Genomic DNA, 23491 nt, shown 5'->3' with positions numbered 1-23491 from the left:
GTTAATAAAAATAAATTTTAAAAATATCACATTAACACGTTCACGCCGGCGTGGGCCACCGGTGGCCCGCGCTAGACTGTCTAATTGGACGGCGCGTACCACCGGCGGTACGCACTAGACTGGCTTATCTGGCGGCGCGTACCATCGATGGCCCGCACTAGACTTTCTTTTCTGGCGGCGCGTACCACCGGTAGTACGTATTCGATTGTGCTAATAGCATTAATTAGAGCGTCGCCTCGCAGCAAAAAACATTAAAGTCGGCCCCGGCGTGAACGTGTTAAATATACAAATGATTAAAAATATCGCGTAACAAACAAATCTAAAAATAAAATCGAATTGACATTCGACTGTTTTTTTTTTATTCAAACAAAAATTTTAAATAACAGTTTTTATTTATTAGAAAAGAAATTAAAATTAATAAGTCAGTCGAATTTGAATCACATCATTTTGGAGATAAATAAAAATATATTAAAATATATAAAAAAAAAAAAAAAACTCACCATACTGGATGATGTCGTAAATTACTTTGATGGACTCGAAGAAGCCTAGAAATTAAATTATTATTTAAAATACACATTAAAAGCAATATCTTTACTTAGTCCTTCGAATACGTTCCTCAGATATGTTAAATACCAGTCACCTAATCTTTTTATTAGGTAACTGATTTAGCATATCCCTTATTGAACCAATATATAGATGTTGTAATTACAACTTATATAATAATAATAAATAAATAAATATATACGGACAAATCACACAGATTGAGCTAGCCCCAAAGTAAGTTCGAGACTTGTGTTATGGGATACTAACTCAACGGTACTATATTTATAATAGATACATATATAGATAAACATCCAAGACCCAGGACAATCAGGAAAAGATCGTTTTCCATCATGACCTGGCCGGGGATCGAACCCGGGGCCTCCACGTCGCAGGCAGGCGTGTTGACCGCTGCGCCACGGAGGACGACAATATTGATATATGTTATCCGTCACTAATCGCCACGCCATGTACCTTGACGAGTAACCAATAAATTCAATTAGGACAGGGCCGTAGCTAGATCCAAGTTTAAGGTAGGGCAAAAGAACTTTTTGGTAGGGCAGAAGCCATAATTAAGTGAGTTCGAAAAAGTGAATCTGTCTAAATTTCTTAGGGCCTTTCATTTTTAGGTAGTGTATTGCCCCTCAGTGCCCCTCCCCTTCTAGCTACGATCATGAATCAGGATATAACAGTTTTTTCCATAATAATTATTTCACGTTATTTGGTACTTTACTATATTATTTGCTTATGATTTCTCTTATCAGTTTATTTACAAATAATTATTTACAAGATTCAAATGTATGTAATAAAAACTTACTGTAAAATAAAATTTTGATTTTTTTTAAGTTACAGTACTTACAGTGTTAGTGTCAACCAATCAATCGATCTATCAATAAACCAATCAGTACTTACTGCTAGTATTGGTAATCTTGGTGAATTTAGATGTGGCTGCGCTGATATTGGTAGAGTTCGTGATCCGGAGTATCGTCTCGATGAATATTAGAACCTCCACCCGGGTATACTTGTAGACGGTCTCGAAGAATTCAAAGATATCTGGTGAATAAAAAAAAAATGGTATAGTAAGCAATACAATTAAGCCGTGTGGTCCTGGCATGGAGGGAACCACTTCTTCCTTTCCATTTTCTTCATAGTCCAGGGATGGGTAGCAGCATCCCTTTTAAAAGCCCAAAGCCTAATTGCAGTTGCTAACCAGTCTGCCAAACGTGGCAACTACTGGCAAAACCTCTTCTTATAAAAGAGGCCTATATTTAGCAGTGGATAGTTAATGGTATGATGAAGCCACATACCAATTGCTTGGTCTTCAAGCTTGTATCTTACAGGGTACATTGTACCTGGTGTCTCACCAGGCGTCGAATATATGGGGTATGACCAGTCATCCAGACTCGAGTCTATTTATGAAAATATATTTTTTAAGTTGCACTATAAATTGACTCGACCGGGAATCGAATACGGACCTCATTAATAAATTATTATTATTATTATCTATAATTTTTTTTAAAGAAGAAAGATTTGAATTAGTGTTTGTAATGAATAAACTCAAAAACTATTTAAGCTACTTTAAAAATACTTTCAACTGTAAAAAGCTACATTATCAGCAAGTAATATAGGCTATATATGTATTGTTTCCAGAAATTCTATCTTTTCGTGCGAAGTCGGGTCGGATCGCTAGTTCAGATATAATTACATTTTATTATAATTTTATTTAAAATATATGTATTTCATTAAATACTGATTATGTATTAATTAAGTATTAGTTACTAACTTAATTACTAAATTAATGAAAATATATGAATTAAATAAAAACGTTTATAAAATTTATTTTCTTTAATTATTAAATTAAATAAATTATTAAATATTAAAATAAATTATTCTAGATTATTCTTACCGTTAATTTGCGTGATGGTAACGATTTCTTGCCATGCTCGTTGGACAGCTGGAAAAGTAAAACATTTATATGATTATTTTAAGTATTTCAAACTGTAATTAGTTTGGGAGTAGATGGCGTTACTGCGGACTGACATGGAAGCGGAGAAGGCGACCTTCAAACGCCTCCATTTTTCTCATTCATATCTATATTCTATGTTTTTTTTACACCACTGAGGTGGCAAATAAGCATACGGCCCACCTGATTGTAAGTGGTTACCGTAGCCTATGTACGCCTGCAATACCAGAGGTATTACGCGTGCGTTGCCGACCCTGAAGAAACCACTTTACCCCCCTTTTGAAAAACCCCATGCTGTAGTATCTTGGGAAAACATCTTTGAAACCGCGCTGTACGCGACCATTTATGTATGTTTATTTGAGTGTAATTCAAATTTTATTTGTCAGATTTTAATTAACCCGTGGAGCGATCGGCTCTAGGCTAACTCGCTGCATGCACTGCGTCACCGATTGTTGAAATTATCAAATTTCGATTAAAGGTTATGGATAAATGGGTTTATTACCTACATAAATTAATGACCTAGATAAATTTAATGAAAACGACGCTGCAAATTCGAGTTGTGCAACAGACGCTGTTGCATTAGCGCGCGGTGCCACATTTGTGTTTGGTACAGCGTATATGATGCATACGTAAAAGTCACTTTACAAAAAGTGAGTAATTCAAAAAGTTATTTTACAAAAAGTAAAAGTAAATTATTTAAAAAGACACTTTACAAAAAGTGAGTTATTTAAAAAGACACTTTACAAAAAGTGAATTATTTAAAAAGTTCCTTTAAAAAGTGACTTATTTAAATTTTAATTAGATTATAATTTATTAATCACTATTAATAAGTGTAATTTATATTTTTTTTTCGATTAATATTTCGTCGTAATTAATAATGAATAAAAATTTACTGAAAAATGTTTTAATAAATACGTACGATAAACAAACTTACATTTGGTGCTGGTGTAAGATGTCAGTTTCTTGAAGAAGTCAATGATATCATCATGGCCCGATTTGATGCGTATTTGCTCCAAAATATCCAATATATTTAAATCTGGAATACAAATAGTTTTTGATGATAATCAGCTATATAAAAAAATAGATATTTGTTCTAAAATATAAAATACAGTTTAAAAATATATATTCTGTTATTTAATTAAAAAAATGTGTTAATAAAGACATACCAACATTATTTACTAAATGTTTATGCCAAGTACCCATATAAAAAATATATATATACACAGAATGAAATTAAAATCGTGAGAATTATTAAAAAAAAATATAAAAAGTTGTACCTAAGTATCTCGCCCTTATAAATTATTTGTTTATAATTTAATTTAAAATCAATTTTAATAATTTTCATTAATTATTCATTTTATTAATATCATTTATTTATTTAATCTCATATACTAATTTAATTCCATTTATTGTTTCTCTTAAATTTAAATTTAATAAATAAATTTCTTTTCTCGTTTAAGGGGGGAGACTCATGTAAATGCCTCGAAATCGGTCATTTTTTAATATTTTTTTTTACAGTGAAAAAATAATTTAATTGTTTAGAACTTTTAACACAACTTTATTAAACATTTTAAGACTACAAAAAAAGAATTATTTTTTTTTTTAATTCAAAATGGCGGCTCAGCATGATGTCTTGTAGGCTGCCTCTGACGCGAGGTCCGAAACTGCTTCATTTGTCACTCATCAACCATTGATCTGAAACACAAAAAAAAAAAATATTTTTTTTCAGGACATATAAACGGAAAGGATAAACCTATAAAATTAAAAAGAAAAGGATAAAATCCAATATAAAATCAGCCTTAAAAAAAAGTTACGATTTTGGGCTATTTTTTTGACCCTTTTGACCCCAAAAAAAATAAGTAATCAATCAGAAATACCTGAAGTTTTAGGTTTATCCTTCCGATAGTAATGTAGAGAAAAGCCTCACCAAATTTCAAACAAATCGGTCAATAATTTTTTGAGCTACAACACGAACAGTTTTTCAAAAAGTAGTTTCGAGATAATCGCGTTTAAAGTTTCAGTACAGGAAAATGAGTAGTTTTACTGAATTATTAATTACTTACCGACTAATTTGCAATTCCAGGTCCATATAACAGTCCTTCTTCCTCCTCAAAAAGTTGATTTTCATCTATTTGATGTTGTCTGCGAGCTGAACGAGCATCTTTGGTCTCTGAAAGGCTTTTACGATTCTGTCGGGTTATTCGCTCCTCGTCTGTACTATCCGCAAATATCTTAGCATAAGTGCCAATATTCAGATTCAAAAGGTTCATTATTCTTAATACGGAAGTATAACCTTCATTAAATATCCCTGCAGCAATGTAAGCTGAAATTTCGACTACTTTTAGTCCGGAATGCAGGTGTTTTGGGGATAATCGCCAAACTGTAGCGTTAAAACTATCGTTCGCGTTCTGCGTATGACCACCAAGGCATCGCTCAAGTAAATCATCTTTGGACAAATCTTGATATATTGGTAAAAGATGCTGTTTTAAATCTTCACCAAGTAATGGAGCTAAATTTTCCTTTCGAGGATCTCGATTTTGAGCAATAGCCTTCTGCCATTTGCACCAGCTATCAACGCCTACAGGGCAGTTATCATGTTGGGGATTTTCTGTAGTGGAAAAAATATGATCATAAGTAGCCATTATGGCTTTTTTCATATTTTCAACACTGTTAACATTTCTCTGAATACTTAAACCATAATATTTTGTTAATTTTTTTACCACTTTATCAGTTAGTTTTCCTCTCCCCGAAAGTTTCTTTTCTTTTCTTACATTTCTAAGTCGAGAACCCATTCTTTTTTCTACATGACCAATACATTCACTCTTCACTACTGGTAACTCATTACCGTAAGGTTCTAAATCTAGAATAGCCTTGAATGTCTTAGAATCTCCGTCACCAATGTAGTTACCATATTTTACTCCGAATTTTTCTTCTGAAGTCGAGAACATTTCTTTCATGGCATCGACTTCCATCTTTCCTGACGAACCTTCGTGATTTTTTTGACACTCATCCTCGTGATATTCAATCCACTTACGGAATTCTTCTGTATGAGTCTTGTTCTTCCAGTAAATACAGCCTTGACAGTAACTACTTTTTGTTTTCAAATCAATAACTTTCCCTGAATAATATCCTATGAGCGTTGCAACACCGTAATTTGATTTGAAACCACGTTTTTTCCAAGTACCATCTCCAGATACTTTTAAAATATTTTTTTCTCTTCCTTGCTCGACATTTTTTTCCATCTCTTCTTTCACTGCCTTCTGCGATAGAAATTCAAATGATAATTTCACTGTATTATAAATGTGTTCCACAATGTTAGCGTAACAACTTTTACTCAAACCAGTGCATAGGTCCATCAGGTTACAAAATAAATTTATCCCTTCTCTTCCAACACCCAAAAGTCTCATGATAAACACTATTCTCCGGTTTATTTCAAATCCGTTGTTAATGAAAGGACCTGAATTTATTGTTTTATTACCACATGGACATGTGACAACAATTTTAAAACCAAGACCTCTGGAACTACACTCATTGAATTTTATCTTCTGATTACACACCGAGCACTTCACAATTTCAGACAAAGCTGTAAACACTGTAAAAAATTCAATTATCCTGTACCCGTGTAAAGGATTTGTTATTATATCTTCACTATCACGGGCATGGAGTTTTTTGCCACTGGCACTGTGATCATGGCTTACACTGGCTTCGAATTTTTCACCTTCATTATTAGTGAATTGATTGCCCTGAAACTTTCGTTTCCGGGTGTTATTTCTTGCAATATTCCCACGTGTACCTTTTTTATAATTCGGCATTTTTGCTTTTCAAAATCGACTGAACACGAAGAAATCTCCAGCTAAACTAAATATATTTCTCGACTAACGATTATTCGTGTACTAATGTTACACGTGTGCAGAAATTTTTTGAAAATTTTACATGAGTCTCCCCCCTTAAATAAATTAATGTTACAGTTTGATAGTTTACAGTTAGACCTAACTCACTTGAGTATTTGCGTATTTTTTAAGTATTTGAGTAATAGTTTGACTATTGAAATAAATAAATAAATATTCACCTCTTGTAGTAAGACCTTTGATGACCGTGTTAGCGTCTTGTATGACTCTCGTCCTGGTGATATCCAGCAAGCTGGTGAGGAAGAAAATGGCGTCGCTCCTTTTTGTCACCTTGTTGATTTTCGCGATAGTCGACACGATATCTGGTGAGAGATGGTTACGAAATAAGATTTTATTATTTTACTCAGCGAATAATAATAATTTATTTGTATAAATATGGTTGAAATAGATCTTAATTAGTATTATAGACACACATTTAGCTACATTATTTTAATGGCGTGAAAAATGTAAAGTCTTATTTACGTGGATACATTTTATATAATTTCAGACCTTACAGTAACAATATTTATTCTAGTTACAATAAAAATAATAAATAGCATGTAAAATTTTTAATTTTTTTTTGTATCATCAAATAAATAACGCGCAAATCCATTATTAGTGGCTCAATTAGTAGACTATTTTTAAATAAATCTCTAAGATTGTATATTGATGTGTATTGTAAATAAAAAAATATGTGTAAATCTATAGAGATCGGTATATTAGCTTAAAGCTTGAACTAGTCATATATACGAGTATAACTGGATAACGGGAATTTTATAAATCTGGCAATCGTTTCATCAAATAAAATAAATAAATGGATAAAAAATAAACTTCATCTTGGAAGTCTTCTTCAGAGATATTACGGCAAATAATTACATTTGCATAAAATTTCTATAATCCAGTTAGTTATGCATGTGGTTAAAAGTTAACATAAAATTTGAAAACAATATACTCACTGTCAGTATTGAAAATTTGTTGGAAAATAACTCGTACGTCTTCCAAATCCAGACGTCCAGAAATCTTGTATAAATTGTCGACGATCACTCGAAGACCTAGACAGTATTTTTTTTTTATTAATTAATTGTTAAGAAAATAAGTAAAAAAATTTGTTAACAATTTTAAAGTTAGATTAAAATGGACTGCGAATTTGCAGAGTGCAAATATAGAACTGCAAAATAAATAAAGCAAATTATATAAAAGTCTGTAAAAAACTAATATAAAATAGACAAACTTACTTGTCCTCTTAGTTTCTTGTGTGAGTTCCTCCAATGCGTACTTCAGTTCTGCGAAAAATTACAAAAATATGTATTAATCAATCAATCAACCAATCAATTGTAGCCCATAGTGTGGGGCTAACTGGGCTAAGGCCTCCCTTAAGTGCCTCAATTTCGCACAATTGCTGGCCATGCTACATTAGTCTTTGTGGAACAGGTCGAAATTATCTCTTCCAATATATATAATAAATAGTAAGTAATTATAACATATTATATATATTTACATACATAGGTAACCCTGGAAAAAGCGGTATTTTCTAACACAGGTATTTAATTATACTTAAAAGGAGACTTTAGCCCATTTTTTTAAACTATGCAAAATTAATACAGATTATTATTATATTATAAGTTTATTTTTATACCACTGAGATGGCAAACAAGCATACAGCCCATCTGATGGTAAGCGATTACCGTTGCTTATAAACGCCTGCAATACCAGAGGTATGACGCGCACGCGTTACCGACCTCGAAGACACCTCTTTACACTCCTTTTGAAGAACCCCATGATGCAGTCTTTTAGAAAAATTAACAAGTATAGGCGACGGTTAACATTTTCCATCAGGTTGGTCGGCAGCTTGTTTGCCATTCCAAGTTGCATAAAAAAACATTTAATTTATGTGTACATACGACTCTGTCCGGTGGCCTTCTTGATCACTACGATACACTCAGAGAAGGTGTTCCTCCTCAGTATGGAAATGAAGGTCTTGATTGCTTCCCCGATTTCTGTGGATACAAGAATATATCGAGCTTTATTACTGCACAATAAATAATTTCAAAATTTAAAACTGGGTTTAACTTCTTTATGATAAGACTGAACATTGTTTATTCGATAAAATTATGCAATATTATCACCGTCATATCAGCCCTTAACTGTCCACTGCTGAACATAAGCCTCCCCTTTTGGGTTGTCAACTGCAGTTAGGCTTTGGTGACGTTTTAAAAGAAACGCTGCTGTTTATTCCTCGACCATTAAGTTCCCTAACCGCCGCTTACGACACTTACGATTTATTCATAATTTTATTTGTATAATTCAGATTATTATGGATATTTAATAAAATTTATTGCTTTTAAGAATAGAATAGAAACATTTATTGCCATACAATTAAAATATAAAATATAGATAACATATACAAAAAGTGTCCCATACTCGGCAAAAGGAACCGGCTCAGCTGATGCTGTGAGTGTCCCAGCGCAATATGAACAGCTGCACAGCGCTGGTTTTCAGCCAGTCCCTCTCTTTTAACATCTTTTATCTGTACTTTTATATTAATATGATAAAAAACTAAAGATTTGATTGGGTCAAATTAGCGGATACGTTTTTTTATTAGTGTTCTATATACTTACGCACGCGACGTATTTATATTTAATTATTTAATAAATAAAATGAGATTTTACGCATTAAAAAGGTTTAAGATAAAATAAATATAGATGTTAATAGAAGGAACCACGAATTCTCGAAGCATTTGTATGGAGATACTCCATCTATATAATCTAAGCACAAAAACTGCTCAATCTATTTTAAATTAAAATAATTCTTTCATCTATAAAAACATATGGGCTATATAATATGATTTTAAAGAATTCTACTTACCCGTGTAATGCCGGGTCGTATCGCTAGTTTATAATAATGCAGACTTTTTGTTTAAACAAAAGATGTTAGACGACTTTCTATCATATTTAAACATGTATTTAGTACTAGTCTGTGATATGTTAAACTTTGTTTTTTATACTAAGACCGTTAAAAGTAAAAAAAAAAAAATAGTAATAATTAATTTTAAAAATAATTATTACATACCTTGACTTCTAGTAACTGAGATGAGGAAATCGAAAGCTCCCTTCATATCTAGAAAAAAAAAGAAAAAATTTAAAAATATATTTAATTTTTCAAAATCTGACTTCTAGTACTTTTATCACTTAGATACGTTATTATTTCAGATAATGACTATCTATGAGAATCAAAATTGAAAAAAAAAACATACCAACTTCCGGTAGTAAGTTCTGGAATACTTTCGGAAATTCGGAAGGCCCAATGCCTCCGGTCAATTTGAGGACGAATAATCTGACACCTTCAACGCCTGAAAAAAAAAATAAAAAAAAAATATGTCACTATTTGATAAAATGTGATCTTATTTGTCTATAGTTTAAAAATTGTTTTTTGTACAAATGTTCTTTTTTTAATTGTATTTTTATTACTACAATTGACATTTAAAAATAAATATGTTGTATAGGTTATTAAAAATAAGAATTATTCGATAATAGCACAGGAAATATCTTTACTTAAACTGCAACAAAAAAAAAAACAGTAAAAAGTAATAAAAATGATATTTTTAAATAATATAGTTTACAATATTATATTATTATTTATAGTACTTATTTATACTCATTTGTGTTCATTTAATTAAAAAAAGTAATAAATTAAAAATAAAATAAAAATGGTCCTTACCGTTCCCAACTGTAATATATCGAATTATTTTAATATAATATAAATCATAATTATATTTAATGATTATTTATATTTGATAATTGGCTTAGTGATGCAAAAATTAAAATAGCAATGAATAATTTTATATTTAATTTATCTAAAAATCTAAACATTAAAAAATCTCGAGTATAATTTATAAAAATAAAACAATTACCTTTAGTATGGGCGATATGTCTGAAAAAGTCGGCGATTTCATGAGAATCTGTAATAAAAAAATATTATGTTTAAAAAATTTAAAATGTTTTCTTCTTATAATATTATTGACGATATATTTAATTTCTTTGTTTATAACAATATTTATAATTAATCTTGTAAAATTAAACTAAATATGAAAAAGTTAGCTTAAGATATATTATGGCTAATCATCACATGAATATAAGCTTCGCAATGGGTGTGAAAGTATAAAAAATTATCACTGATTTACACACACAAAGAATATGCGTAAATGTGTGTGTGCGTGTGTGTGTTTGTGTCTGTGTGTGTGTGTGTGTGTGTGTATGTGTGTGTTTTGTGTGTGTTGTGTGTGTGTGAGTGTGTTTTGTGTGTGTTGTGTGTGTGTGAGTGTGTGTGAGGTTGAGTGGGTACGATGATGAAGTACACTTACTCTTTTCTCCTGAAATCTTTTGAAGTATTTCGTAGACGGAATCGAAGTCGGCGTGTCCGGCGAGCCGTTGAAGTACATCATATGCCTTGAATACATCTGGAATTCAAGTTAATTCTAAACAAATGATAAACTGAAAAGAAACTGGGACCGGATAACAGAGAGATGCGGGTTTAGAATCGAATAGAATAGAAGTTTAAAAGTTATACCTTTATTTACCTATTTTTCCCCCTTAAATATATGAGTATTATCCTTTATTTTCAGTATTATAGGATTAAAATATGTAAATCATTTTCTGTCCACTGCTGAACATAGGCCTCCCCAATAGACTGCTATAAGAAACAGTAGTGAATCACCTGAATCCAATAAAATAATTTACTAAATAAATATTTATATATATACATATGAACACAACGGAAAAAAACTATTTTTTAACAACACGGAAGGCAAACGAGCATACGGCTCACCTGATGATAAGTAAATACTGTTGCCTTTGAGTATCTACAATACGGGAGAAATTCTAGGTGTGCTGCCTGTCTTTCAGGAAAGAATATAAAAAACAAAACTTACTGAATTCATTCGTTAACTCTCTTAACAGCTCGACGACCACACGGATGTCTGATAACAAGAAAAAAAATATAAAAATATATGACGAATTATAACCTACCATCTAGAACTTAGAAAACATATATATACTTATTAATTTTTAAACATATATAATACACAAATAGTATCGGAAACAATAATATTTTCCACGGTAAAAAATATTTATTTGTGTAGGCTGATAGCTTTCTGCCAAAGCGTTAATAAATTAAAAAAATCTCTAGTCGAGTCTATACTTGGTACCTATATAAAATGAATAATTTAACGAATTATATTGGTATAAGCCATAGAATTATAATAATTATATAACATGAATAAATAATATATTATTATATTTTAGTCTTATATATTTATGGATATAACTAAATATAGTTAATAAATAATTGTTTATTAATTATTTATAATGCTTGGATATATACTCTTTACAAATTGATATAGAAATACTGTTAAAATATGAAAATTACATTCGAATAATTATTTTGCGATCGGAGAAATTCCGGTTTTAACTTACATTTGATATTTAAACTCGTAATTTTATTTAAAAATTATATGAAAGAAAATATACAATTAAAGCTAATTAAATATATGCCAAAAGTTTTGTTGCAAGGCCTTTATTACGTTAAATGTCTGTTTAAAGTAAATAAATATTTAATTTTATTATAATTATACATACTTGATGTTCCCTCCAGCTGTATAAGGAAATTTATAACGAAGTGCCAGTCTCTGGAGCCGCGTACTCGTTTGATGAACTCCTGCACGTCGTTCGTGTCTGAAAGGATATAAATTTAAGTAAATTTAATGTAATAATTATATTTATATTTTAAATTAAATTACAATAATTATATTTATATATTACTAGTTATTTCGTGCAGTGTTGCCCGCGTGAATAAATATATAAAATACATTATGTGCTAATATATAATCTGTCACTTTTATATAGTGTATAAAACATACACCAGATTTTAAGGTACACCTTCAAGAACACAACTGTGATAAATGCAACCCATTTGGTGCATTAGTCTTTGTTTGAAGCTATAACAAACATACAGACAGACAGACTAACAAAATTTCTGCACATTATTGAATAAAATACTTGATTTACTTTGGTTAGTTGATACAGAGTTTTCATTTAATAAGTTGACAGTTCCATATCACGTAATAAAAAAATGACTATTCAAAAATGTTCAAAAATGCTTAAATCTAAGTTTACATTACTAAAATATTTCTTTTTTTCTTTCAGCTAATATTAAGCATGCAAATTATATGATTATAGTTTTTTTTTAATAAAGTTACTTTTACAATAAAAAAATAAATTCGTATATGCCATGTCACGTTAATTAATAAAATAATTATAAATTAATTATATTATATACTCTAAAAATAATAACGATAAATTAATTATAATAATTTATTATTATTTTTTAAGAACGAATAAAACAACCTATGATCTCAATCAGAGATAAAGGAAACACTAGGCGTCATGTCGTATAGGGAGATCAAGGATATGGCCTGGGATAGAGCTGGCTGGAGGAAGATGCATGAATTAGTTGCACCGACAAGAGGAAACTGTTAAATGAAAAGAAGATCTCAATCAATGAAATCATTTACACTAGAAACATTTGACAAGAAGCCACTTTTTGAAGGTCGTTTCAAAACGGGCGAGAGGTAATTCTCTTATATTTTTAGAAATTTTATTATATTTATTTATTTATCAAAATCACAAAATATATGTATAGGATAAATACTAAAATAATAACATTATAAAAAATAGAAATTAAAATTATTCCTTTACAGTTAATAAAATATAAATTGTTTTTCTTTTTTAATTATACTTATACTACTTCGTGATTTATATAATCAATACAGTTATATAAACAGATTAATTGTTTCACACTTATTTTTTGTTTGTTATATATTTAATATATTAGTTATACATATAATAACTGAATATTATTGCACAAAAACTGTCATCTTTCATTTATTGTTGTTATTAAAATACTCGTGTACTTAATAGTAACACATTTATCAATATAAAATAACATCTGTTGGTCTTATTTTATTTAATTTCTTGTATTTAATAAATAAATAAAAATAAATAAATAAATATTGAGACCCATTCTATTAATTTTTCACAAATATCTCTCATTTACAGACATCGTCTGATGTTGATATATCTTTGCGAAGCTTGGCTTGCCTTTTCGAGTGGGCATAAGATAATTATGTGGTGGGCATAGATCACCCGTGTCCCCGTTTAATACTTACTTGTCAGCCCTGTGACCGACTGCACGTAATTGAGGGCGGCGCGTTCATCTGAAAAAAAAAAAACAACATTAAAAATATTGTTTATTCGAATTGGTTATCTACCATCGTGGAAGAGGATTTCAGATCCCTTTGAAATAAAATCAATATACATATATATGCATGGATTACATCTCTATATGCGTTTAAAATCAGCGGGTCTACCTTAAAAAGAAATCCCGAAATTTCGAACTCAATTTCGTGTTTTTGTTTATACCAAAATCGGACCAATAAATGGAGTTGAACATTTCGTTCGTCATACATCCTATCATAAAAGTCCAAAGGAACGATATTTTAATATTTTTAATATTTCCAAACGACATGTATTACGTAATTTTAACATCAAATTTGTGTTTCATTTGGCTTGGAAATTTCGGAAAACATTTCATGGTAGGCTCTCAGAACTCTCATCGTGTCTCCGATCAAACTGTTTATAACTACTCCTCTCCATCCAAAGGTTGCCTGCAAGAGATCGCTCTTAGCGATAAGGCCGCCCATTGTTTCCTCACTGTGATCATTTCTTGTAATTGTTTGTATCTATAATAAGTTTACTATTGTAATCTTATGGAGGGAACAATAAAGAGTATCTATCTATCCATTTCTTTTATCATCACCATCATCATATTAATCATTATCTGTCCACTGCTGAACCTCTAGATCTCCCCCATAGACTACCATAAGGAACGGTCTCGTGCCATCTATTTCCACTGACTTCCTGCCATTGCAGGAATTCATTAATTCGAGGTCATCACTCCATCTAGTCGTCCTACACTGCGTTTACCTGTACGGGCTCGTCACTCAAGAACCTTTCTTTTGTATCGGTTGCCCGTTCTTTTAGCTGTGTAACCAGTTGATTGCAACATCAGCTTATTTATCCATCGATCTATGTCGTCACTTTGGTTCTTCTACGGATATTCTCATTTCGGATTTTATTTATATATTCTTCATTGGACTTGTAAATTATATTGTTTAAGTATTTTATTTTATTTATTTTATCACACAAATCCCTTTTCATTATAACTATATATTGGGGTTGTATATTCCAATCTTTAAAACAAAAAACGACGGTTCCCATTTTCCATCTGGTGGGCGACCATTTTGTTTATTATTTCATATTATACTCATGTACAATAGAAAGGTATTTATACTGTACAAAAGATTTATGTCAGTTCGCAATACAATTAATTATTTTAACCTATTCCAACTCACTTCTACGAATATATAAATTATATTTTATTATTTAAAAACGGCAAACAATCGTTCGACATTAATTTATTACATTTTTGTTATTAGCTCAATCGATTTAAATCGATTATTTGTACAAATGTTAACAAGGTTGTGTATTTGCGTACAAACGTTATGGCGCATTTGTACAAACACATTGTATATTGTACAAATAGTGGGAAAAAAGAAATATTTTATATTGCCTTATTATATATAAATACCTAGTGTTTATCACAAAATACGACACAGCAGTGTAAACGGTCACAATTTAGATAAATAGATACTCTTTGTTACCTCCAAAAGATTACAACAGTAAACTTATTATAGACACAAACAGTTACAAGAAATGGTCACAGTGAGAAAACAATGGGCGACCTTATCGCTAAGAGCGATCTCTTGCAGGCAACCTTTGGATGGAGAGGAGTAATTATAAACATATAAACAGATACATTTATTTACCAGAACATTGTTTTTAAAGATCTTGATTTATTGTGAAGTATAAATGTTCGTGTATTTAAATTTAATTATTTTTTATAGCTGAGTGACATTATTTCAGTGCTTTTCCTTATTATTTTTGTTTATTGTTAAATATTTTTTTATTTGTAATTATGTGTAAAATAAAGCACTAAATAAATATTTATTTCTTTACTTAATTAATAATTAAATAACACTTACCACGGAATCCAGTCAGTGAATATAATAGGTCGCTAGTTTCTTTAGGTCCTGAAACAAAAATAATATAGTATTAAAAAAAAGAAAAAAGTCCAAAATACATACTTATATAACAAATAATACTTGTCAATAATGCCTTATTTAAGAAGCTTTAATTAAGAAGAAATAAAAATAACAATAATTTTATTTGTCTTGATCTAAAATGATTAAAAAGATTTATAATAAATAAACAAATCATTTAACAGGTATTTTCATTAATCTATGACTAATTAATACTTTTTTTTTTAAATCTCTCCACTTACCTTTATGTCCAAAGAGGTTTCTAATTACATCAGACACCACTTGTACGCCCCTATCTGAGAAAAAATTAAAACAATTATGGTCTTACCAATAAACAAGTAATAAGTAGCAATAGACAAGTGTCAAAAGGAAAAAAATGGCGGGAACGGTGAGCATTTAGTTTAAATTGAAGAGCTGTAGTTTAAGAAACCTAAATAAGTGACGGGACAATGTGTAATTGTTTGTTATGATTATGGTATATTTTAAATATTCATTATATCAGGTTTTAACTGTCCATAAGCCATGTTGAACATAAGCCTCCCCCTTGGGAGTTGTCAGTAGTTGCCACGCTTGGTAGTCGAATTGGCAACCGCAGTTAGGCTTTAGAGATGTTCGAAGAGGGACGCTGCTGCCCATCCCTCGCCCTCCCTTAGTCACCTTTTACAACAGCCATGGGATAGGAAGAGGCGGTCTGTACTATGCTAGGACCACACGGCCAGTTTAGTTCCCTTATATAGCACTTTTTAAGTAATCAGCCAGAATTTAAGTCGTCAGGCTCTCTATAATATGGTTGAACACAATGATGGCTGGCCCATCCGTCATACTCGTGAACTTGATCGTTGACTTGACATTTGAAAAAAGCAACAGCTGTGTTTCTTGCCCGTTCTTTTCATCTGCATCAAATTGCATTCCGAAGTAGGCGGGTAGTTTTTAATTTTTTAAAAACTACCGCCTACTTCGGAATGCATTTTTTTAAAGGCATTCTTTTTAGAATGGCTTTTAAAAATGCTTATCATTAAATTGAATAAAAAATATTTATTATTATTTTTTTTTATTGAACATTGGAATTTTATATTTGTTTTTGAAAATTGACAGCCAATTGCGACATTACCACTTATAGGCAATCTAAAGTTCTTAGGTACATTGTTTGTATTTATTACAAAAGGGTGTCTACCATCTGTTTATACATTAACAAAAGAAAGTCTGTCTTATTAAAAATAAAGGATAAAGGAAGTTTAAATTAATAAGTTTTATTATAATCTATAGGTAAATAACTATTTTTGTATTTATTCAAAATTTTAGCCCTAATATTTTCAGAGATAAGTGGGGGGGGGGGTTATTTTTATTAATAAGTTCAAAATTATTTATCTTAAATTATATATATTTGAGATTTCCACAAGAAGTCCCTTGATATTATCACTTTCTTATTTCTAATTTAACCTCCAAAACTGGCGTCAATGTTTAAAATTAATTCATTTACATTACACTACCAATTTTGGGCTACAACTTACATATACGAGTAACAAATTTCAACGCAATCGGTCCAATAGTTTCGGAGCAAATTGTCCGTGACAAACGGACGGACAGACAGACATGCGAGTGATCCTATGAGTGAGTTGCTCCTTTCGAGGTACGGATCCCTAAAAAATAACGAAAAATAAATCAAAAAGGTACTTACCAGCTATTCTCGTGTTGGTGTTCAATTCATCAGTTATAGAATCCCTTGCAGCATTAGTGATCTCCTTAACGCTGTCTAATGCGCCGCCAATATTTAAGTTAATTGCAGAATCGCTACTAGATTGATTACTGGATTCGCTTTGACTTGAGCTACTGCTGGAGGTGCTTGAGCTAGATTCACTTTCGCTTTGGCTCGAGCTACTTTGGTTTTGGCTCGAGCTACTTTCACTTTGATTCGAACTACTTTCACTTTGGCTCGAGCTACTAGAGCTGCTCTGGCTTTGGTTCGAGCTGCTACTCTCGCTCTGGCTCGAACTACTACTTTGGCTTTCACTCGAGCTAGAACTTTCGGTGTGGCTCGAGCTAGATTCATTTTCGCTTTGGCTCGAGCTCTCAGATTGACGAGTGTTGAATACCTGTTTTTCAAGATCTTCAGGTCCAAATCCTAAGCCTGGTGGTTGAGGAAGCTTAAGTCCTAAGTTCCCTAGAGGCTGTCCCCATTGCGGGAGCTGGCCAGGAGGTGCTGGCGGTGACCACGCTGATCCACCAAAGATTCCCCCCGGGGCTAGGCCGCCGAATTGTAGGTTTCCATGTCTGCCATCTATCAAAAATCGAAGATGGTCAATTACAAATTGTTTAATCAATTAAAATTGTCAATCTGTGTACTCAATTCTCAATGTCAATCTCTCAATTGTCAATCTAATGTTTTCAGTATTGGTCTTGTTGACTTTACCTGAACTTTTATATTGCCGTACAACGTTCACTTTATGCGGTGTCCCTAAAAACATTGAAATCTATCCGATAATCCGTCGATATTAATTTAAACTAGTCAACGCTTGCGACTGCGTTCGCTTTTGTATGTAAGCACATCGTAATCAACTCAGCCGTTAACTGTTCACTGCTGAACATAGAGTTTTGCAAGTAGTTGTCACACTTGGTAGACGAGTTGGAAACCGCAGTTAGGCTTTGGTGATCTTTTAAGAGGGACGCTACTGCCCATCCCAATTGAAACTACAATTAAGTTCCCTTAGTCGCCTCTTACGACATCTACAGAAAAAGAACATGCTGGGACCAAATGACAGTTCTAAGTTGGAATGGCAAATATGCTGACGGTCCACCTAATGGAAAGTTATAACCATTGCCTATATACATGAACAACAACGTGGATATCAGAGAACATTAACGCCTACGAGTCTCCTCAGGCGTTGCTATTTTTGAGAACTGTACGATATCTTTGTACCCTGTAATTTTACAACCATATCTCACTCTTCAAACTAAACCAGCTGTAGAAAAACAGCTGCTTGGAAGAAACACGAATGAAAGGAAGGAAATGGAAATGAAAAAGAGGTTTCTTGCAAGTGAAAATGACATATGTACAGTCTCTCTCTGGTGACTTGGTGACATGTTCTTATCGGGCCTTCATTATCACTTTAGCCTGTCACTTCATTCTTGGGCCACTGATAAGAGGCTTCCTCTGTAAGCTTCCTCTAAAGTCTCATAAGAAACAGTTCTAAGCTATCTGCATCCACTAACTCCTTGAAATGCATCTAAGATCTTCCCTTCCATTGGTGACCGTTACTGCGGTCAGGAATAGAGAAGTATTTAAAAGCTGATGGACTTCTAGCTTTATGGGTGGGTTTGATGATAGTTGCATAGCTTGTACTAATGAATTTAAGATTATTTTTCAGGCAGAGTCTGGCCATGGCAATTTTTACCATAACTAAAAGCTCTACTTGGACACTAAACAATATTGTAGTTACATGGCTTCCTTTAAATTCGCTTATATTGGCTTGGCAGACAGGTTGGCAATTAAGCAAGGCTATTACTTATAATGACATAAGAAGTGCTGTTACTAGCTCTAGGGTACTTTCTGATCCCTTAATCACCTCTTTGAAGATAGAGAAAGGGAAAGTAATTGGAAATTGGAAACGGCATATAGTCTAAAAACTCACCTAATGAAAAGTGGTAACCATGTCTCTACACATAAGTGGTAACATGAACAGTACCATGCACATCTTATAATGTCCCATAACGCTTATGGCATCCTTCATACGTCGTCATATTGATATAATAAATAAATAAATATTACGCATACTCAATAATTCCACTGCCATATTCCACACTTCAAATAAACTCATATTATTGTATTGTGAATATTTATTAAAATATTTCTAAAAACATATAATATAGTAACTTACTGTGTGGTTGGGGCTCTCCCTGCGCCTTAAACACCTAGTAAAAAAAAAACAATAAATGTAAAATAAAAAAAAAGTTTACAACCATAGACAGTGTGTGAGTTTCTGGGTGAAGAGCTTACTATAGAAATGATCCTATGAAGTAAGGTCTTAATACAACCATAGACAGTTTACAGATTATAGTTTGATAAAAAAAAATGTGTTTCACAAAATAATCGCCTTTAATGGTGGCAAAACTTGTTATTCTGATTTAAAACTTAAACTACGATTTTGGTAAAATTTCTATGAAACCAATCTGATACACATGTATCTGTCAATGGGTCACGTCACTAGACTAGTTAGTCCGGCTATATTTGTCCCACGTTGGGCGCCAACGTTGACAGATCGACTGCTTAATTTACGACGCATTTACAAAGCGAGCTGGCAATCTATTGGGCATTTAGGGTGAGTGCCCTTATATTAATTTATTTTACTTTATTAATGTTCCTAGCACATCTTATCTCTCTGGAAACCTAAATGACTGGAAAGCCTTAGCAAGATTATGAACGGTAAAAGCTATTGGGAGCTTTTGACTAGTTATGAATCACTGCAGGTTATGAATAATGGTACTTCTGAATGGTTGCATAAATTCGTTTTCCTATTTCTTTAATGTGTGCAGTGCCGACTCTAGTTCGCAACTTATACGGCTTCTTGACGAATCCAGGGCTGCAATCTCAATTGGCAAGATTACATTTGCGACGTTAAATAGATGTCACTATTTGGGCATTTTAGGAGCGTCATTATTAGGTCATTTAACGACCGTGACGGTAAATTGACGGAGAATGACGTCTTTATATTATTATAGACCAGAAACATTATTATACTATCTGGAATATGAAATTTAGACCTCTTAAAGACCAAGGCTGCTCTTTTTTATACATCAGACTAGAAGAACACTCCTTAATGGTAACATTGCAAGTCAAATAAGTGATTGTTTGAACATATCGGAATCACTACACCATTATACTATTTATTCATTCTATGTTAGCTTATTCACTGCTGCCTCCTTTTACATCCATTTTCTTGGCTGTCCTGCGGAGTCAATCCATCTGGAGTGAGATTGCCCCACGGGGCGTTCTGTACGCGATTTCATTCTAAGAGTTAACCCTTCTTTGCATAACGGTGGAAATTTCCATCATAACATTGAACGTCCAAAAACTTATATAAAAGACCAAGTTCACTTTAAGTTGATCGTGTCTCGATACCTTTTTAATGTCCATTGCAAAAAAAAAAAACATAGCTGTCAATTTTAGTTTTTTTTTTAACCATTTTTCCATTAATTTTAAACATGACTACAGTGATATACACTGATTTATTTCACCAATAAAAAAAATCATGCAAAGAAGGGTAGCGAACTTCTCCATTTGCCGTCCCTCACACGACAAATGTTATGCTGGTATTTCTTTTAATTTTTCTCATTGACCATTGGTATTGAAACATTTAACAACTTAATTATATCTAACAATATTTTACATACCCAGCTTTTATTTATTTAAACGTACTTTTTAAACTTACTGAAATCATTTTAAATTTAACTTAGTAAAACTAACTTTTATAATGAGAAACTAAATAAAAATAAAATGGAGGTATCACATTATTTTACTTTTAATAAAATAAAATACTTAAGTTTTTAATATTACTTTTTTACTAAAAACTAAAATAAAAATGTATTGTTTTCAACTTTTATTTTGTTTATTTGTACATTTACAGGCTGGCTGAATGTCATGGTTACACAAAATGTATAATGTTATCTAAACTTACCACATTCATCGCAATAAATTTCATTTCATTTCATTTCATTTCATTTCATTTCATTTCATTTCATTTCATTTCATTTCATTTCATTTCATTTAATATAAATAGATATTGTGGAACACTTTTAAATTATAAGATTTGATATTTCATATTGAAAATATAAAAAAATAAAAATATAATATATCTAACATATATATATAATAAAAGTGACGTCTTTTTTAAATCATAGACGTCACTACGCTATTTGGCGTATTAAATTTATCCTACCTTAGTCGAAAACTTAATTTCTCTCTTACCCGTCAAACCGTTCATAGAACGTGAAGCTTCAATTTGGGTTTGCGACCTTAAAATGACCTAACAATGACGTCCTATTAAAGTCACAGCAGTGACCGTTCTGATTGAGATACGAAATTTATCCCTCTTAAAGACGAAAGTCATTTTTTTTCTTACCTATTAAAGATAAAAAAGATGTCCTCAAGCTAATATAATAATAGACTATCTTACCCTGTCGAGGCATCACTCAACGCACACAGCTTTATTTTATTTTTTTTTTACTTTTTTTTTCTTTTATGTGTACCGCAGGCACAGGTGGTCTACCTATACATCTATATACGTCGACACATCACAAAAATAACCGAAAACTTACGCAAACTAGAGCCACAACGGTAGTCACATATAGCTTCATTGCACTGAAAGTGGACAGATATGTATCTGATTTTCCACTAAACGAAACGTCAGTTTTCGCCTCTTGTTACTTATATATGGCGATTAATTGGTTTGAAACACTTGTACAAATTAGCTGTGATGTTATACTTACGTTTACAATGTTTGCCTGTAACGAATTGTTGATATTCCATTGGTTAATATTTGTTGGGGCGGGCAATTAATTTTATATTACTTCTTAAAACGCAGGCGATATATCTGTAATTTCTCTGATGTTGCGGCTGCTCGTGGGCGGCGGTAAACGCTCGCTATCAGGTGAGCCGTATGCTCGTTTGTCCTCTGTACTGTTAAAATAATTTAAACCGATATGAATTGTGGCAAAAAGCAATTGTTTTGATTAAAAAAAAAAAGATTTTGATAAAATTTCTATCAGGACCAATCTAAATATAATCAAAAGATATATTTACCTAATATATAAGTATAGGTTCCCCCTGGAAACTATCATGGTTAATTCTAGATGAATTCATCATGATGGGCTAACTGGCCTGTTTTCATTCTCATCTATCACCCTTCACTGGTGCTCCGCCAGCGTATCCCTTTAGCGCAGGCGGGGTTACTATACCATTTTCACCCATCAAAAAAATATATAAGTATATGTAATATAACATAAGATGTAATATAACTTAACAGTATACTCTGTTATGTCCACGGTACTGCTCGTGTCTATAGGCGACGGTTACCACTTTCCATCAGGTGGGCCGACGGCTTGTTTGCCATTCTAAGTTGTATGAAAAAAGAATGTAATGTATATAATTATATGTAACTTACAAACTTATATATATATATATATATATATATATATATATATATATATATATATATATATATATATATATATATATATATAATTTTCCAAATCAATTTACAACTGACGTAGTTATGACGTAACAAACATAAAAAAAATTACAACCGAATTTAGAACCTGGCATCAGTATCGATCACTAATTACCCGCTGATAGTTATTTTGGAAATATATTTCATGTACAGAATTGACCTCTGTACAGATTTATTATAAGTATAGATAGATAGATATCGGAGTGGTACCAATATTAGCTATGCCTAATTACAAAGGCATAGTTCGCTTCTTCTACACTCATCAATCTTTTCATACACGAATCGAGAATTTTTCGACTTGTTTATCATCGTCATCTTGCTTCCCTTACCCCCAATTATTATTTGAGGTCGACGTAATATCCGACGACATGAGGTCGACGGCATCCTTGCAATCTATTTAAAAATGCAGCTTGCCGAACAAACTTGGGCCGCGAATCACCTATCGTCCGCAATTTTTTTTTATATACCTTAGAATGGCAAACAAGCTGACGGCCCACCTGATGGAAAGTGGTAACCGTCGCTTATAGACATGAGCAGTACCATGGACATAACAGAGTATACTGTTTCGCCCATGATACCCCCCATGCGTTGCCATTCCTAAGGACTCAGATGTTATTCCTCTGTATCCAGTAAATTCACTGCCATATCCCACCCTTCAAACCGA

The 23491-nt window shown here is 31.9% G+C and overlaps 1 protein-coding gene and 1 non-coding gene across 3 annotated transcripts in view; both read right to left on the bottom strand.

Moving 5' to 3' along the window:
• Positions 1 to 22030, bottom strand: part of LOC113518728 (serine-rich adhesin for platelets-like) — a 32741-nt gene extending 10711 nt beyond the window's left edge. The window contains exons 1-21 of one of the 2 annotated variants that reach the window (XM_052892335.1): positions 21917 to 22026; positions 19480 to 19513; positions 18015 to 18059; positions 17283 to 17882; positions 15847 to 15900; positions 15548 to 15595; positions 13613 to 13660; positions 12024 to 12119; positions 11318 to 11365; positions 10751 to 10846; positions 10301 to 10348; positions 9644 to 9739; positions 9460 to 9507; positions 8292 to 8387; positions 7626 to 7673; positions 7347 to 7442; positions 6573 to 6713; positions 3438 to 3539; positions 2447 to 2494; positions 1453 to 1593; positions 501 to 545 (exon numbers count right to left, since the gene is read on the bottom strand). In XM_052892335.1, coding sequence (XP_052748295.1) covers positions 501 to 545; positions 1453 to 1593; positions 2447 to 2494; positions 3438 to 3539; positions 6573 to 6713; positions 7347 to 7442; positions 7626 to 7673; positions 8292 to 8387; positions 9460 to 9507; positions 9644 to 9739; positions 10301 to 10348; positions 10751 to 10846; positions 11318 to 11365; positions 12024 to 12119; positions 13613 to 13660; positions 15548 to 15595; positions 15847 to 15900; positions 17283 to 17882; positions 18015 to 18059; positions 19480 to 19513; positions 21917 to 21955 — 2017 coding nt within the window. In that variant the 5' untranslated portion in view covers positions 21956 to 22026. Of the gene's footprint in view, positions 1 to 500; positions 546 to 1452; positions 1594 to 2446; positions 2495 to 3437; positions 3540 to 6572; positions 6714 to 7346; positions 7443 to 7625; positions 7674 to 8291; positions 8388 to 9459; positions 9508 to 9643; positions 9740 to 10300; positions 10349 to 10750; positions 10847 to 11317; positions 11366 to 12023; positions 12120 to 13612; positions 13661 to 15547; positions 15596 to 15846; positions 15901 to 17282; positions 17883 to 18014; positions 18060 to 19479; positions 19514 to 21916 lie in introns of both variants that reach the window. The other variant, XM_052892336.1, reaches the window with a different exon arrangement.
• On the bottom strand, positions 19552 to 19628 carry LOC113522212 (small nucleolar RNA U3). Its single transcript, XR_003402403.1, has one exon. It is a non-coding gene; the product is annotated as a small nucleolar RNA U3 (small nucleolar RNA).
• Positions 22031 to 23491: the final 1461 nt, after the last annotated feature.

This window comes from Galleria mellonella, unplaced genomic scaffold (genome assembly GCF_026898425.1).
Source record: "Galleria mellonella isolate WM207_F2 unplaced genomic scaffold, CSIRO_AGI_GalMel_v1 utg158, whole genome shotgun sequence".
Taxonomy (NCBI): domain Eukaryota; kingdom Metazoa; phylum Arthropoda; class Insecta; order Lepidoptera; family Pyralidae; genus Galleria; species Galleria mellonella.
Note: the sequence above shows the minus strand (reverse complement) of the source record. Positions and strands in the feature narration are given on the sequence as shown.